The 16,591-nt window shown below is 38.5% G+C and overlaps 1 protein-coding gene across 1 annotated transcript in view; it reads right to left on the bottom strand.

The window, feature by feature from the left end:
• Positions 1–16,591, bottom strand: part of CPT2 (Carnitine palmitoyltransferase 2) — a 40,750-nt gene that overhangs the window by 24,059 nt on the left and 100 nt on the right. Inside the window, exons 2-5 of the mRNA XM_071669903.1 lie at positions 13,927–13,999; positions 10,192–10,241; positions 8,208–8,314; positions 3,224–3,369 (exon numbers count right to left, since the gene is read on the bottom strand). Of these exons, the coding sequence (XP_071526004.1) occupies positions 3,224–3,369; positions 8,208–8,314; positions 10,192–10,241; positions 13,927–13,999 (376 nt within the window). The remainder of the gene's footprint in view (positions 1–3,223; positions 3,370–8,207; positions 8,315–10,191; positions 10,242–13,926; positions 14,000–16,591) is intronic.

Genomic DNA, 16,591 nt, shown 5'->3' with positions numbered 1-16,591 from the left:
AGAATACACCCATAGAGAAAACTTCATCCAAACATACCTCACCTGAGCCGATTCCTACACCAAAGCAAACGATCTCACCGAGTTCCTCCAACCCAATTTGACCACAACCCCCAACCCCTAAAACTGACATTAAAATGACCTTGCCATCATTTTGCTTCAGGCTTTTTAAATGTAGACACAGCAGTGTCAATCTTCCATACTGTGTTTTCAAAATTTTCTAGATCAACTGATGATGTCCAATGCTTAGACAAAACACTGTCTTATAGTAAGCAGTTTTACAGTAAAAGTCAAAAATGAATACTGGAACCTTGGTACATAACCTTCTTAGAAGTGTTACATGAACCAAAAGGAAAACAGAAATGACAATTAGAAAGTTTTTTCATACTTGATTACCACTTCCTGCATTAGCAAGATAGAACCAGGTAAAGGATGAGGAAAGACACATCCACTCACATAAATACATATATGCACATACATATACATATGTATACATACAAATATATACATATATATATAAGGTGCAAGAGGTGAAAAAAAGGGCAAATGAGAGTTGGGGTGAGAGAGTATCATTAAATTTTAGGGAGAATAAAAAGATGTTCTGGAAGGAGGTAAATAAAGTGCGTAAGACAAGGGAGCAAATGGGAACTTCAGTGAAGGGCGCAAATGGGGAGGTGATAACAAGTAGTGGTGATGTGAGAAGGAGATGGAGTGAGTATTTTGAAGGTTTGTTGAATGTGTTTGATGATAGAGTGGCAGATATAGGGTGTTTTGGTCGAGGTGGTGTGCAAAGTGAGAGGGTTAGGGAAAATGATTTGGTAAACAGAGAAGAGGTAGTGAAAGCTTTGCGGAAGATGAAAGCCGGCAAGGCAGCAGGTTTGGATGGTATTGCAGTGGAATTTATTAAAAAAGGGGGTGACTGTATTGTTGACTGGTTGGTAAGGTTATTTAATGTATGTACGACTCATGGTGAGGTGCCTGAGGATTGGCGGAATGCGTGCATAGTGCCACTGTACAAAGGCAAAGGGGATAAGAGTGAGTGCTCAAATTACAGAGGTATAAGTTTGTTGAGTATTCCTGGTAAATTATATGGGAGGGTATTGATTGAGAGGGTGAAGGCATGTACAGAGCATCAGATTGGGGAAGAGCAGTGTGGTTTCAGAAGTGGTAGAGGATGTGTGGATCAGGTGTTTGCTTTGAAGAATGTATGTGAGAAATACTTAGAAAAGCAAATGGATTTGTATGTAGCATTTATGGATCTGGAGAAGGCATATGATAGAGTTGATAGAGATGCTCTGTGGAAGGTATTAAGAATATATGGTGTGGGAGGAAAGTTGTTAGAAGCAGTGAAAAGTTTTTATCGAGGATGTAAGGCATGTGTACGTGTAGGAAGAGAGGAGAGTGACTGGTTCTCGGTGAATGTAGGTTTGCGGCAGGGGTGTGTGATGTCTCCAAGGTTGTTTAATTTGTTTATGGATGGGGTTGTTAGGGAGGTAAATGCAAGAGTTTTGGAAAGAGGTGCAAGTATGAAGTCTGTTGGAGATGAGAGAGCTTGGGAAGTGAGTCAGTTGTTGTTCGCTGATGATACAGCGCTGGTGGCTGATTCATGTGAGAAACTGCAGAAGCTGGTGACTGAGTTTGGTAAAGTGTGTGGAAGAAGAAAGTTAAGAGTAAATGTGAATAAGAGCAAGGTTATTAGGTACAGTAGGGTTGAGGGTCAAGTCAACTGGGAGGTGAGTTTGAATGGAGAAAAACTGGAGGAAGTGAAGTGTTTTAGATATCTGGGAGTGGATCTGGCAGCGGATGGAACCATGGAAGCGGAAGTGGATCATAGGGTGGGGGAGGGGGCGAAAATTCTGGGAGCTTTGAAGAATGTGTGGAAGTCGAGAACATTATCTCGGAAAGCAAAAATGGGTATGTTTGAAGGAATAGTGGTTCCAACAATGTTGTATGGTTGCGAGGCGTGGGCTATGGATAGAGTTGTGCGCAGGAGGATGGATGTGCTGGAAATGAGATGTTTGAGGACAATGTGTGGTGTGAGGTGGTTTGATAGAGTGAGTAACGTAAGGGTAAGAGAGATGTGTGGAAATAAAAAGAGCGTGGTTGAGAGAGCAGAAGAGGGTGTTTTGAAGTGGTTTGGGCACATGGAGAGAATGAGTGAGGAAAGATTGACCAAGAGGATATATGTGTCGGAGGTGGAGGGAACGAGGAGAAGAGGGAGACCAAATTGGAGGTGGAAAGATGGAGTGAAAAAGATTTTGTGTGATCGGGGCCTGAACATGCAGGAGGGTGAAAAGAGGGCAAGGAATAGAGTGAATTGGAACGATGTGGTATACCGGGGTTGACGTGCTGTCAGTGGATTGAATCAAGGCATGTGAAGCGTCTGGGGTAAACCATGGAAAGCTGTGTAGGTATGTATATTTGCGTGTGTGGACGTATGTATATACATGTGTATGGGGGGGGGGGGGGCCATTTCTTTCGTCTGTTTCCTTGCGCTACCTCGCAAACGCGGGAGACAGCGACAAAGTTTTTTTTTTTTTTTTTTTTTTTTATACTTTGTCGCTGTCTCCCGCGTTTGCGAGGTAGCGCAAGGAAACAGACGACAAAGTATAATAATATAAAAAATAAATATTCACATATTTTTTTTCATACATATTTGTCATTTCCCGCATTAGCGAGGTAGTGTTAAGAACAGAGGACTGAGCCTTAAAGGAAATATCCTTACTTGGCCCCCTTCTCTGTTCCTTCTTTTAGAAAAGCAAAAAACTGGAGGGAAGGATTTCCAGCCCCCCCTGCTCCCATTCACATATATATTTACACATAATGTAGTTACACTTCTCTAAGTAAGTAAATATGTAAAAAAAAAAATGCTTTCAAAAAGTAACATTCTCTGAGGAAAGCATCCGAGGTGATCAAGGTGACATTTAGCAGCCAAACAATGTCAAAATGCTGGTGTGAGATTTAACAATGTCCACAAAACATAGTGATTAATGTAAAGAATCCTGGTATTGCATAAGGATTCATCACAGGATGACACCTGGCACATAAGGGGTAAGTGTTTCATAAATGGACCACTGCTAATGAACAGAGTCTTCACATGAGGATACCTGGCACATAACAGTTAAGTAAGTGCACAAAGAAAGGAATTTACTGAAAATACTGATGGATGCAGTTTAAGTAAACAATACAAAGAGTACAGTCTAAAACATAACTTTTGTCTAACAACCTTATCATTCAGTTTCAGTTGAGCATGTAGTTCTAAACCTGGCCCTTCTTTAAACTGGGACACAGCAAGCTCCGTTGCACTATATTCTTCAGGTTTCAGTATGGCTTTCTGCGATCTTAAGTAGCGTGTACATGTCTTATCCAAATCTGAAAAGATGCCATAAGAATAATGAGATGTCTTACATAAGACTTCATGATGGTCCTATATCTTACTAGAAAATCATTTTATTTTGGATACATATCAAAATAAACTTTTTCAACACAATATTGCTTATATCTTTCCACTGTCACATGATACTGTATGGTTAAATGTCCAAAGAATAGATGTATAACCAAAAAGCTGTAAAGAAGACAGTTGGGTACCTAATTTATCACAATGCAGACAGGATCTCCTACAGAATACAAATGACTAGATGAATGAGAGGCTGACAGATTTGAAAATATCAGCATGGCATAAACATATGCAAAGGCCCAAAGGCTTTACTGGATATGGACTGAGGATATATATAGCTATACCATGGTTTTTATTAAAATTGGGCTTTAAAATTAAGCTCAACACACCAAAAACTTTAGTGAATTCCATAAGTCTTCTACAGTCTCAAAGAAAGTCGCTGATGTTTTTCTTGCAGTGACAAAGTTGGCGGCAATACACATATGCATGTACATGTGAATTTCTTAGTATCTGGTGTTATGAATACTGATGACAAGTTGTTCTTCCCAATGTGAATAGCTTCAACTACTTATTGTTTTTATGTTACTGCATTGTCTTAATATCTTTGTATTCTTGTCCATGATTTGTCATAAATACTCAAAATATCAGAATACCGACAATTTCATACTCTGAACAACCAGCCTTATCTGATGTTAAAAGAATTTTCAAGAATACACCCATAGAGAAAACTTCATCCAAACATACCTCACCTGAGCCGATTCCTACACCAAAGCAAACGATCTCACCGAGTTCCTCCAACCCAATTTGACCACAACCCCCAACCCCTAAAACTGACATTAAAATGACCTTGCCATCATTTTGCTTCAGGCTTTTTAAATGTAGACACAGCAGTGTCAATCTTCCATACTGTGTTTTCAAAATTTTCTAGATCAACTGATGATGTCCAATGCTTAGACAAAACACTGTCTTATAGTAAGCAGTTTTACAGTAAAAGTCAAAAATGAATACTGGAACCTTGGTACATAACCTTCTTAGAAGTGTTACATGAACCAAAAGGAAAACAGAAATGACAATTAGAAAGTTTTTTCATACTTGATTACCACTTCCTGCATTAGCAAGATAGAACCAGGTAAAGGATGAGGAAAGACACATCCACTCACATAAATACATATATGCACATACATATACATATGTATACATACAAATATATACATATATATATAAGGTGCAAGAGGTGAAAAAGAGGGCAAATGAGAGTTGGGGTGAGAGAGTATCATTAAATTTTAGGGAGAATAAAAAGATGTTCTGGAAGGAGGTAAATAAAGTGCATAAGACAAGGGAGCAAATGGGAACTTCAGTGAAGGGCACAAATGGGGAGGTGATAACAAGTAGTGGTGATGTGAGAAGGAGAGAGTATTTTGAAGGTTTGTTGAATGTGTTTGATGATAAGAGTGGCAGATATAGGGTGTTTTGGTCGAGGTGGTGTGCAAAGTGAGAGGGTTAAGGAAAATGATTTGGTAAACAGAGAAGAGGTAGTAAAAGCTTTGCGGAAGATGAAAGCCGGCAAGGCAGCAGGTTTGGATGGTATTGCAGTGGAATTTATTAAAAAAGGGGGTGACTGTATTGTTGACTGGTTGGTAAGGTTATTTAATGTATGTATGACTCATGGTGAGGTGCATGAGGATTGGCGGAATGCGTGCATAGTGCCATTGTACAAAGGCAAAGGGGATAAGAGTGAGTGCTCAAATTACAGAGGTATAAGTTTGTTGAGTATTCCTGGTAAATTATATGGGAGGGTATTGATTGAGAGGGTGAAGGCATGTACAGAGCATCAGATTGGGGAAGAGCAGTGTGGTTTCAGAAGTGGTAGAGGATGTGTGGATCAGGTGTTTGCTCTGAAGAATGTATGTGAGAAATACTTAGAAAAGCAAATGGATCTGTATGTAGCATTTATGGATCTGGAGAAGGCATATGATAGAGTTGATAGAGATGCTCTGTGGAAGGTATTAAGAATATATGGTGTGGGAGGCAAGTTGTTAGAAGCAGTGAAAAGTTTTTATCGAGGATGTAAGGCATGTGTACATGTAGGAAGAGAGGAAAGTGATTGGTTCTCAGTGAATGTAGGTTTGCGGCAGGGGTGTGTGATGTCTCCATGGTTGTTTAATTTGTTTATGGATGGGGTTGTTAGGGAGGTGAATGCAAGAGTTTTGGAAAGAGGGGCAAGTATGAAGTCTGTTGGGGATGAGAGAGCTTGGGAAGTGAGTCAGTTGTTGTTCGCTGATGATACAGCACTGGTGGCTGATTCATGTGAGAAACTGCAGAAGCTGGTGACTGAGTTTGATAAAGTGTGTGAAAGAAGAAAGTTAAGAGTAAATGTGAATAAGAGCAAGGTTATTAGGTACAGTAGGGTTGAGGGTCAAGTCAACTGGGAGGTAAGTTTGAATGGAGAAAAACTGGAGGAAGTAAAGTGTTTTAGATATCTGGGAGTGGATCTGGCAGTGGATGGAACCATGGAAGCGGAAGTGGATCATAGGGTGGGGGAGGGGGCGAAAATCCTGGGAGCCTTGAAGAATGTGTGGAAGTCGAGAACATTATCTCGGAAAGCAAAAATGGGTATGTTTGAAGGAATAGTGGTTCCAACAATGTTGTATGGTTGCGAGGCGTGGGCTATGGATAGAGTTGTGCGCAGGAGGATGGATGTGCTGGAAATGAGATGTTTGAGGACAATGTGTGGTATGAGGTGGTTTGATCGAGTAAGTAAAGTAAGGGTAAGAGAGATGTGTGGAAATAAAAAGAGCGTGGTTGAGAGAGCAGAAGAGGGTGTTTTGAAATGGTTTGGGCACATGGAGAGAATGAGTGAGGAAAGATTGACGAGGATATAGGTGTCGGAGGTGGAGGGAACGAGGAGAAGTGGGAGACCAAATTGGAGGTGGAAAGATGGAGTGAAAAAGATTTTGTGTGATCGGGGCGTGAACATGCAGGAGGGTGATAGGAGGGCAAGGAATAGAGTGAATTGGAGCGATGTGGTATACCGGGGTTGACGTAATGTCAGCGGATTGAATCAGGGCATGTGAAGCGTCTGGGGTAAACCATGGAAAGCTGTGTAGGTATGTATATTTGCATGTGTGGACGTATGTATATACATGTGTATGGGGGTGGTTTGGGCCATTTCTTTCGTCTGTTTCCTTGTGCTACCTCGCAAACGCAGGAGACAGCGACAAAAAAAAAAAAAAAAATACATATACTTATTCATACTCACCTTCATCCATTCCTGGTGCCACCCCCACCTCACAGGAAAGAACACTGCCACCCCCTGCGTCAGTGAGGTAGTAACAGTATTCAGACAAAGAAAGGCCACATCCACTCACATCCATATACGAGCTGTCATGTGTAATGCGCCAAAACCACAGCTCCTTATCTACATCCAGGCCCCACAAACCTTTTCATGGTTTATCCCATACGTTTCACATGCCCTGGTTCAGTCCATTGATGGCTCATTGACCCCAGTATACAGCATCATTCCAATTCACTCTATTTTGTGCAAACCTTTGACCCTCCTGCATGTTCAGGCCCCAATCACTCAAAACCTTTTTCACTCCATCCTTCCATCTCCAATTTTATCTCTCACTTCTTGTTGCTTCTACTTCTGACATATATATCAGCTTTTATACAACCATATCCCCACCTTCCACAAGCCACACACTTAATTATTGCCTACTTAAATACTTTCCATTGCCCTCATTCCCTCTTACCCTATTCCATTCTTCACTCAATATTTTCAGGTGCTTCTGCACACAGGTCACTTTTTCAAGCTTACTCACTTTCACCACATTATGAATATCATTTCCTTTTCCCTAAATTTATTACCAACTTTCACTGTCATTTCCAACAAGAATTATCCACATTACAACTGCTGCCACTTTCAATAAGTTCATATCAAACAACCATTCATTTGCAAAAATGTCAGTCACAACATATTAAATGTCCCTTAACCCTTACCCAATTCAAATACATAGTGTGTATATACTTGTGTATGCATTGTTTTTTTAAACCACATTTTCTTGATCACCAATCTTTTATCAGCACACAACTTCACAAGCTTTTCCCTGCTTTCATATATACAAGGAATCCCAAGCCCCATCATTATGTCCTAAACTGCCACATCCCTCACTCCTGCATTCAGCACTATACTTAATTTCTCTTATCAAAACAGCCAAAAAAACTCAGCTTCTCTGAGAATGCAGTACTGGCTCCTCTACTCCTTTCCCTTCCTGCTGCATAAGCACTAACATCATGAACTTTGTTAACAGTCTACTTTTACTATAACTCACATCAACCTTGAACTCAATTCCTTGCACTCTAACACAATCCAACAGTTCATTCCACATCAACAGTGCCTCCCCATCCTTCTCACTAACCTCATATTTTACCCACAAATATTTCCAAACCACTCAACCCCTTTACCCTTCAGCTATATTTAACTTAAGAGCCAAAACATCCATCCAGGTTTCTTTCATCAAACATTGCATATATCTCTCCCTTAACTTCATCTCAGTTAAAAATCATGCACATTCAAACACCCAAACCTAAGCTTCTGAGGATCTTGCTTTATATGGTTCCTTCTTCTGATTCTAATTTTAAAAGACGAGTATAAGAGAGGAGGATTGTCAGCCCCCTGCTCCTACCCCTTACTCAGCTTCTACAATATGCTGGAGATATTTAAGATGGATGGATTCTTTCTCCCCGTCCAAAATCTGCATATCATTTACGTAGAAAATATTTTCATTGATTAAAAGTTCATTATTTATCTCACCTGGAATTGGAAGACGCAACAAGGATTTCTGAAAATGCATTGTTGGTATTTTTGACCTCTGAAGGTATTGATAATCATCATCTTGGATTCCAATGGTGCTCCTGCAACTGGAACATTCAAAACACTGATATAATAATACAGAAAATAAATCTAAGGCTATATAAAATGAAACAATTCTAGGATCACTAAAACAAAAATGTGTTAGGACATACAAAAATTTTGTAATTCTGACATTCAAAATTATAGTATAGTATGCCGACTCACAATGGCTTCATCAGCAGTCTTTAAAGTTCAAAAAATTACTTTTGGATGCTGTTATTCTTTCTCCTACCTTCTTGTATGTCAAAGGTTCCAGTCATTAACAGAAGTCCTCAATGAGATGAGGCCTTTTATAAAACAAGAAAACGGGCACGAGAAGTAAAGAAAACAAGGAAGTCACAGTTTAAGAGTTTTTGAGGGGGATGGTTTGCATCAACAAATAAGCAGGTTTACTGACATATGAATATGAAAGAAAAAGTTCCAAAGTTCAATAGTGAAGGGTAAAACACATATATTACAGTGGCCCATCCTTACACTGTTGAATGCCACAAAATGATTACATAACACTGATTTGCTGAGTAATGCTTATTCTAACTAATGACAGATGGGTGGAAGGAGCCAGCTCTGAGGGATAGTAACCAAAGTAATACATGATGAAGAGCTTTACAGGGAGAAACAGCTGCACTGCACAAGGAAAGAAGGTTAAGTTTACAGATGAGGGTTAGTAGAATTAATGTCATAGCAGTTTTATGACCTTATGGAAATAAAGGAGCCATGTTTATTCTTTCATGTACCTTAAAAGTATCCATTATGGCAAGAAACAGGAAATCAGATCAGAGGAAGTCATTTGAAAGAGAAAAGCGAGTGTGGAAGAGTCATATTTTCCAGACAATAGTAATAAATGTAATGCAGAATATATGTCCTATACAGAAGTTAAAAAGATCAAAAAGATGATGAATATAAAGAACATAAACAAGAAATGAGCGACGAGGAACTAAGATGAGAATTTAAGAATCAAGCTATTCTGGAAGGAGGCACATGTATTCAGAAGAGAAGACTGGAAGAAGTTTCAATAAAAGATGAAGTTTTTGCAAGATGGACAGAGTACTCAAAAAAAAAAACAAAAAAAAAAAAAAAAACAAATATGATGGTAAACTAGGATTAAGATTCTAGGTTACAAAAGAGCAAAATAGATTGGGATAACACTATAGCATTCTGGTATTAGAGCGAAGAAGTTATCAAAATAAGAATAGAGGAACAGATGAGAATCAAGACACTTGTGAACTTTCTTAAAGAGGCCCTTCTTTTTGTGCCAATCCTCATCATAAATACTCCCAGCACCTTGTCCTTACAAAAATCATATTCATCTCCACCAAAATCCAGTTCCTTCATCTAGGGAAGTGCATGACAATCCTCCATTGCCTTTCTTGAAAAAAAAAAAATTCAACCTTAAATACTTTACAAATGACCTAGCTAAATTTTCAGTCTCTTTCCCTACAAGACTTACAACTTGTTATTTCAGATTTTGTCAGCATTACACTGCTGAAAGCTAATTTTCACAAATATCATCCAATCCCAACTGTGATATTCCCTTTCTCTGTATGCTCCTTGTTCCATACATAACCAGCAGCTTTTCAAATAAAGAAAATTCTAACATCTCATTGCCTCACCTTACAAAGGGCATTTGTATGCAAGATAAAATCTAAGAGTAGCTGTAATGAGCTTCTTCCCTAGCTAATTCTTGCAATCAAAAATAAAGATCAGGTGGATGACCAATATAATTAATGAAAGTAAAAGACATCCTGAGCAACAGCCCTCAAATGATATAAGTACAATGCTAAAGTTAAGGATTTTCCCATAAGCAGATTTGAATAAAATCATACAAAAGCTATAAATACTTTTCACTCGAAAGAATTCCACAACTGTAAGTGTAAAATATACTTACATAGCAGTTCTGTGAAGCCATCTCACCACAAATGTTTTGGTTCCCAGCACCTGTAAATGTTTTAACATGCAATTATAGTCAGCAAACAGAAATGTAAGGGGATTAGAAACCTTTCAACCCACAACCTTCTGATGAGGTAAACGCTTCTCGCTCTTCAATAACCAACTATCTGGGTTCATTCACTAATAAATCAGCAATCTCCACTTGTTGATGACATCCTCTTGCTGCTGGTACCCAACTAACTCATTTTTTTTTTTTTTTTTGCTTTGTCGCTGTCTCCCGCGTTTGCAAGGTAGCGCAAGGAAACAGATGAAAGAAATGGCCCAACCCACCCCCATACACATGTATATACATACGTCCACACACGCAAACATACATATCTACACGCTTTCCATGGTTTACCCCAGACGCTTCACATGCCCTGATTCAATGCATTGACAGCACGTCAACCCTGGTATACCACATCGATCCAATTCACTCTATTCCTTGCCCTCCTTTCACCCTCCTGCATGTTCAGGCCCCGATCACACAAAATCTTTTTCACTCCATCTTTCCACCTCCAATTTGGTCTCCCACTTCTCCTCGTTCCCTCCACCTCCGACACATATATCCTCTTGGTCAATCTTTCCTCACTCATTCTCTCCATGTGCCCAAACCATTTCAAAACACCCTCTTCTGCTCTCTCAACCACGCTCTTTTTATTTCCACACATCTCTCTTACCCTTACATTACTTACTCGATCAAACCACCTCACACCACACATTGTCCTCAAACATCTCATTTCCAGCACATCCATCCTCCTGCGCACAACTCTATCCATAGCCCACACCTCGCAACCATACAACATTGTTGGAACCACTATTCCTTCAAACATACCCATTTTTGCTTTCCGAGATAATGTTCTCGACTTCCACACATTCTTCAAGGCTCCCAGAATTTTCGCCCCCTCCCCCATCCTATGATCCACTTCCGCTTCCATGGTTCCACCTGCTGCCAGATCCACTCCCAGATATCTAAAACACTTTACTTCCTCCAGTTTTTCTCCATTCAAACTTACCTCCCAATTGACTTGACCCTCAACCCTACTGTACCTAATAACCTTGCTCTTATTCACATTTACTCTTAACTTTCTTCTTTCACACACTTTACCAAACTCAGTCACCAGCTTCTGCAGTTTCTCACATGAATCAGCCACCAGCGCTGTATCATCAGCGAACAACAACTGACTCACTTCCCAAGCTCTCTCATCCCCAACAGACTTCATACTTGCCCCTCTTTCCACAACTCTTGCATTCACCTCCCTAACAACCCCATCCATAAACAAATTAAACAACCATGGAGACATCACACACCCCTGCCGCAAACCTACATTCACTGAGAACCAATCACTCTCCTCTCTTCCTACACGTACACATGCCTTACATCCTCGATAAAAACTTTTCACTGCTTCTAACAACTTGCCTCCCACACCATATATTCTTAATACCTTCCACAGAGCATCTCTATCAACTCTATCATATGCCTTCTCCAGATCCATAAATGCTACATACAAATCCATTTGCTTTTCTAATTATTTCTCACATGCATTCTTCAAAGCAAACACCTGATCCACACATCCTCTACCACTTCTGAAACCACACTGCTCTTCCCCAATCTGATGCTCTGTACATGCCTTCACCCTCTCAATCAATACCCTCCCATATAATTTACCAGGAATACTCAACAAACTTATACCTCTGTAATTTGAGCACTCACTCTTATCCCCTTTGCCTTTGTACAATGGCACTATGCACGCATTCCGCCAATCCTCAGGCACCTCACCACGAGTCATACATACATTAAATAACCTTACCAACCAGTCAATAATACAGTCACCCCCTTCTTTAATAAATTCCACTGCAATACCATCCAAACCTGCTGCCTTGCCGGCTTTCATCTTCCGCAAAGCTTTTACTACCTCTTCTCTGTTTACCAAATCATTTTCCTTAACCCTCTCACTTTGCACAACACCTCGACCAAAACACCCTATATCTGCCACTCTATCATCAAACACATTCAACAAACCTTCAAAATACTCACTCCATCTCCTTCTCACATCACCACTACTTGTTATCACCTCCCCATTTGCGCCCTTCACTGAAGTTCCCATTTGCTCCCTTGTCTTACGCACTTTATTTACCTCCTTCCAGAACATCTTTTTATTCTCCCTAAAATTTAATGATACTCTCTCACCCCAACTCTCATTTGCCCTCTTTTTCACCTCTTGCACCTTTCTCTTGACCTCCTGTCTCTTTCTTTTATAAATCTCCCACTCAATTGCATTTTTTCCCTGCAAAAATCATCCAAATGCCTCTCTCTTCTCTTTCACTAATAATCTTACTTCTCATAATTCTTGGAATAAGGACATCAACCTGATGATGGTCCCCTCTACTGAAGAAAGGGGGAGGGAGGGGAAAATATGAAGAAAAAAAAAAGAAAATTGCTAAAATGTTCAATGTAAATTGCCACAATGAGGAAGTGTTTTTAACAGTAAAACTTACAAGTCTCTCTAGAGTCAATTCATCTGGTTAGCCTTGGCCAACATGGAGGGGGAGGCTCAGATACAAACCTTCACATAAAGATGATACAGCAATGCAAAAACAGCATCTTAAGTCATCTTTTGGCACATCAAAGACCATCTGCCTGGAAGGTAGTTGATACTCAACACCTGAAGCAAGGTACCATTAATAGATTATGTTAGGGGGAAGGCAATGACCTCTACTGTTGATCTCCTTCAAGGATAGATTCCTCATAATGGCCAAAGCAGAGGCTATCTTCCCCAAATCATGGGCTTTGACCTGGCCCATGTTAAGCCAACAAAACAAGTATCTTAGTTTGGAAAGAAACATTCCTAAAATTTTCTATAGTAGTCTTTTTGAACAAATTAAAATAAAGGTATTTTAAAATCTACTCCATTGATCATATATCATCTTAAAATATGATGATCACCAAAGACCATGCTAGACATGCTCAAAAGAATTATTCCTCTATAATCCTTACAATCACTCTTATTTTCATTACCTAAGTAATGTGGAAAAAGATCTAACTTCATCTTAGTCATCAGGTACAAGACAACTTTTTCTGTGTCTTTGTACACATTTGCCAGATTGTGATTTTACACAACTCAAAGTCTAAAGGACAAATCCCAATTGACAACAAAAAATATCTAATGCTAGAGGATGCCTTCATCAAAATCTGGTGGAATCTGGATCTATGAACACATTTTTCTATTAACTATAAAAATGATGCCAAAATCAGCAAATAAACTGCATGACAGAACAGTCAGAAGTAAATATACCTTGAATCAGAACATTTGAGTGGTGATACTGTATGTTTAACAGTTGATCAACACTAATCGCAGCAGTGTTTCCAATGACTTGGATAAACTTACATTACTTCTCTTGTTCTTGAATAAACCTTACATACAACAAGACAAAGGGCACTGCTTAAGAGCAAAATACACTCTGTGGGTTATAAATATCAAGAAGTGCTTTGACCAAAGGAGTATCCTTTGGCAAATCAAGCACTACACATCACAAGAATGAGGCAGGTTGGTGTTTAGAGTAAGTGGCAGTTGGCACAAGGATGATATCAAGTGCATGGTGCATTTATGGTTGTCGTATCTCTAAGTTAGTTTTCAGTATTTTTAAATCAGTTAATCTTATCTACGCAAGCCTCTGGTTAAAAAAGTCATACCTGACTAAGATGATTCCCAGCAATTTTGTGAGATGCTGCTAACATTGTAGGAAGCAGGAAATTTACACAGGATCTGCAAATGTTAAATTACTAGTAATATACAAATATTTGTTACTTCCATAAAAATCTACGCATTCATAAAAAATCCTAGGTTTCTGAAGACAAAGTAGAAAAATTCTAAAATCAGCTTTAAAGTTGTTGCATGTGATTCACATGTCAAAACGGTTGTCAGAAATGGAAAAATTATCATAAGCATCAGTGGAATTTTACATATATCAAAATTCTCATTCAATATGCTACTTAATTATCTCCACACAAAATTAACTTCTAAATTCCTAATACTCAGCCTTATGTCAGTAAACATGCAAAAGCTGAACCAAAGCTATGATATTAAACATATTATGATGGGTAGAAATACCAAAACAAATAAATCTGAAGATACTCAAGAGTTCCACAATTCAAAAGTATGCTAAATTATTACCATACCCAACATTGTATAAAAGTATTCTTGATACAGTATTAACTTTTAAAAAATAGGCACCAAACTTTAATATCCAAAGAGTTCACAGCATGAAAACTATTCTTCAAAGTAGAGTTCTCAGACAGTAAGTGTCGAGTCTATAAAATGAATAAGTTTTCCAAAATGTCCCTTTTAAGTTATCAAAAGCAGCAATTGCTATCATATCAAGTCTGAAGTTTACTCCGCCTGAATGATCATTTAGTTTATTCTTATAAGAAAACATTGTATGAATGTACATACTAGTCTTCTAGCAAAATTAAAGACAAATGATATGTTGGTAAACTCCTTCTTGATTATAGGTACCATTCATTACAACCTTACGTATTTCATACCATTTCCCATCACATAACTAAAACTTAATAAAGGTGAGATTCCTATGCACTAACTAGAAAATTATCATTTTGTAATGAAACTCATGCATCTGTTTATCATACAGTAAAGATGTATGATATTTTGAATAAGATTTGATCTCATATGACCTGAATACAGTAATCAAGGCTGTGTAGGAAAGTTCATATTTTCAACAGGTATATGTACAATCAGTGCACACATATATCACACACACACATACATCTTGGTAGTGCTATGTTTACTGTTGCAAACCCGCAGTCTAATGGGCCTAGGTCTGAGTACCAGACAAGGAAGTAGGCTAACAGCCAGCCCAGCTGTTAATCATTTCCTTTGAGGCTGGTTGATGAAAAAGCAACTGGCTGAAGCTTTGGTGTGTATACCCGGAGGGTGAATTGAATCAATGAGGTTAGGATATAGTAGGGCATTTACAAGGTTGTGATACAGGGCAAAACAAGGGAAAACATTTCTCCCCATAACACATAACTTAAAGTTTAGGTTGTTACCCAAGTCTTTAATCAGCATTTCCATAGGCATGATCATGCCGGTCATAAGTTAGAGGCATATAAATATTTACTGGCACCAGAGGTGCATTGTCTCCACGAAACCTGTCGTGCCACACGTATAGAAAAATTACATGTTAAATAAATTGTATGAACGCCTACTAAAGTGCGATTTCACTTTCATGCTATCATCACGGACAAGTGTGATTACAAATATTTAAAAGTAAAGAATTACTTTCTCCGGTTCATGTTAAGAAAGTTGTATAGAAATATTCTACTAGTCAATATAAATCAAAAGGAAAAAAGAACAAATCCATGAGAAATGAAATACCCTTCCATGTCACTCAGAAGAAAATGGACTAACAAAGATTAATAAGTCAAGAGATACGGACTGAAAATTAGTCTATACACTTACAGCAGCCCTGTCGCACTGCCTGTATCACAGCCAGTGGTGGAATTAAAACAAACATGGGTGTCCTCATACCTAGAGTCCAAATTCAGGTTTGTATCTAAATAGTAATAATAAGGCAAGGTAGGTTTACTCTGGCTATATATACAGTTTTCTTATAATTATTATTTTATTACTTATACTCTTTCATGAATAAATGCGATCACATTAGGAAATTGTAATTTAGTTCCTGTACCGCGATTGAGTTTGATTTTCAATACGAGTGCATCCAAAGAGTAATTGCGGTATACTACAAACGCAAATTATGATTTCAATTTGCCTCAAAACAAGGTTAACTTTTTTGTGCATATTACGGTGTATTTCCAGGCAACATTCTTCTGTCACACACAAATACTCACTTCTTAATAGGTTGAAAGAATGGAGTTACACACCAATATTCGAGTATGCTTAACATTTAATTCTAATCCTGGTGTAGTGTTAATACTGCATTTCTGTATACACACACACATACACACACACACATATACATATATATATATATATATATATATATATATATATATATAGAGAGAGAGAGAGAGAGAGAGAGAGAGAGAGAGAGAGAGAGAGAGAGAGAGAGAGAGAGAGAGAGAGAGAGAGAGAGAATCATATTTCTCTTAAGTTTTATTAAAATGCAAAGTGTTCATATAGACCTTGAATGCAGTGACTGTGTTAAGGTCTTAGAATCATCATTAACACACCCAAATGTTAAATGATCACAATAATCAGCCTTGCTAAGATCAAAAGTGAATAATTTTGATCTATGTAACTTTACGACAACGGCTGTTTTATTTTCTCTTCGTCATGTTAAATCATTTTCCCTAGCACAATAAGTTCACAACCATC

This window comes from Panulirus ornatus, chromosome 14, assembly GCF_036320965.1.
Source record: "Panulirus ornatus isolate Po-2019 chromosome 14, ASM3632096v1, whole genome shotgun sequence".
NCBI classification, from domain to species: domain Eukaryota; kingdom Metazoa; phylum Arthropoda; class Malacostraca; order Decapoda; family Palinuridae; genus Panulirus; species Panulirus ornatus.
This window is presented reverse-complemented; position numbering and strand designations above follow the sequence as displayed.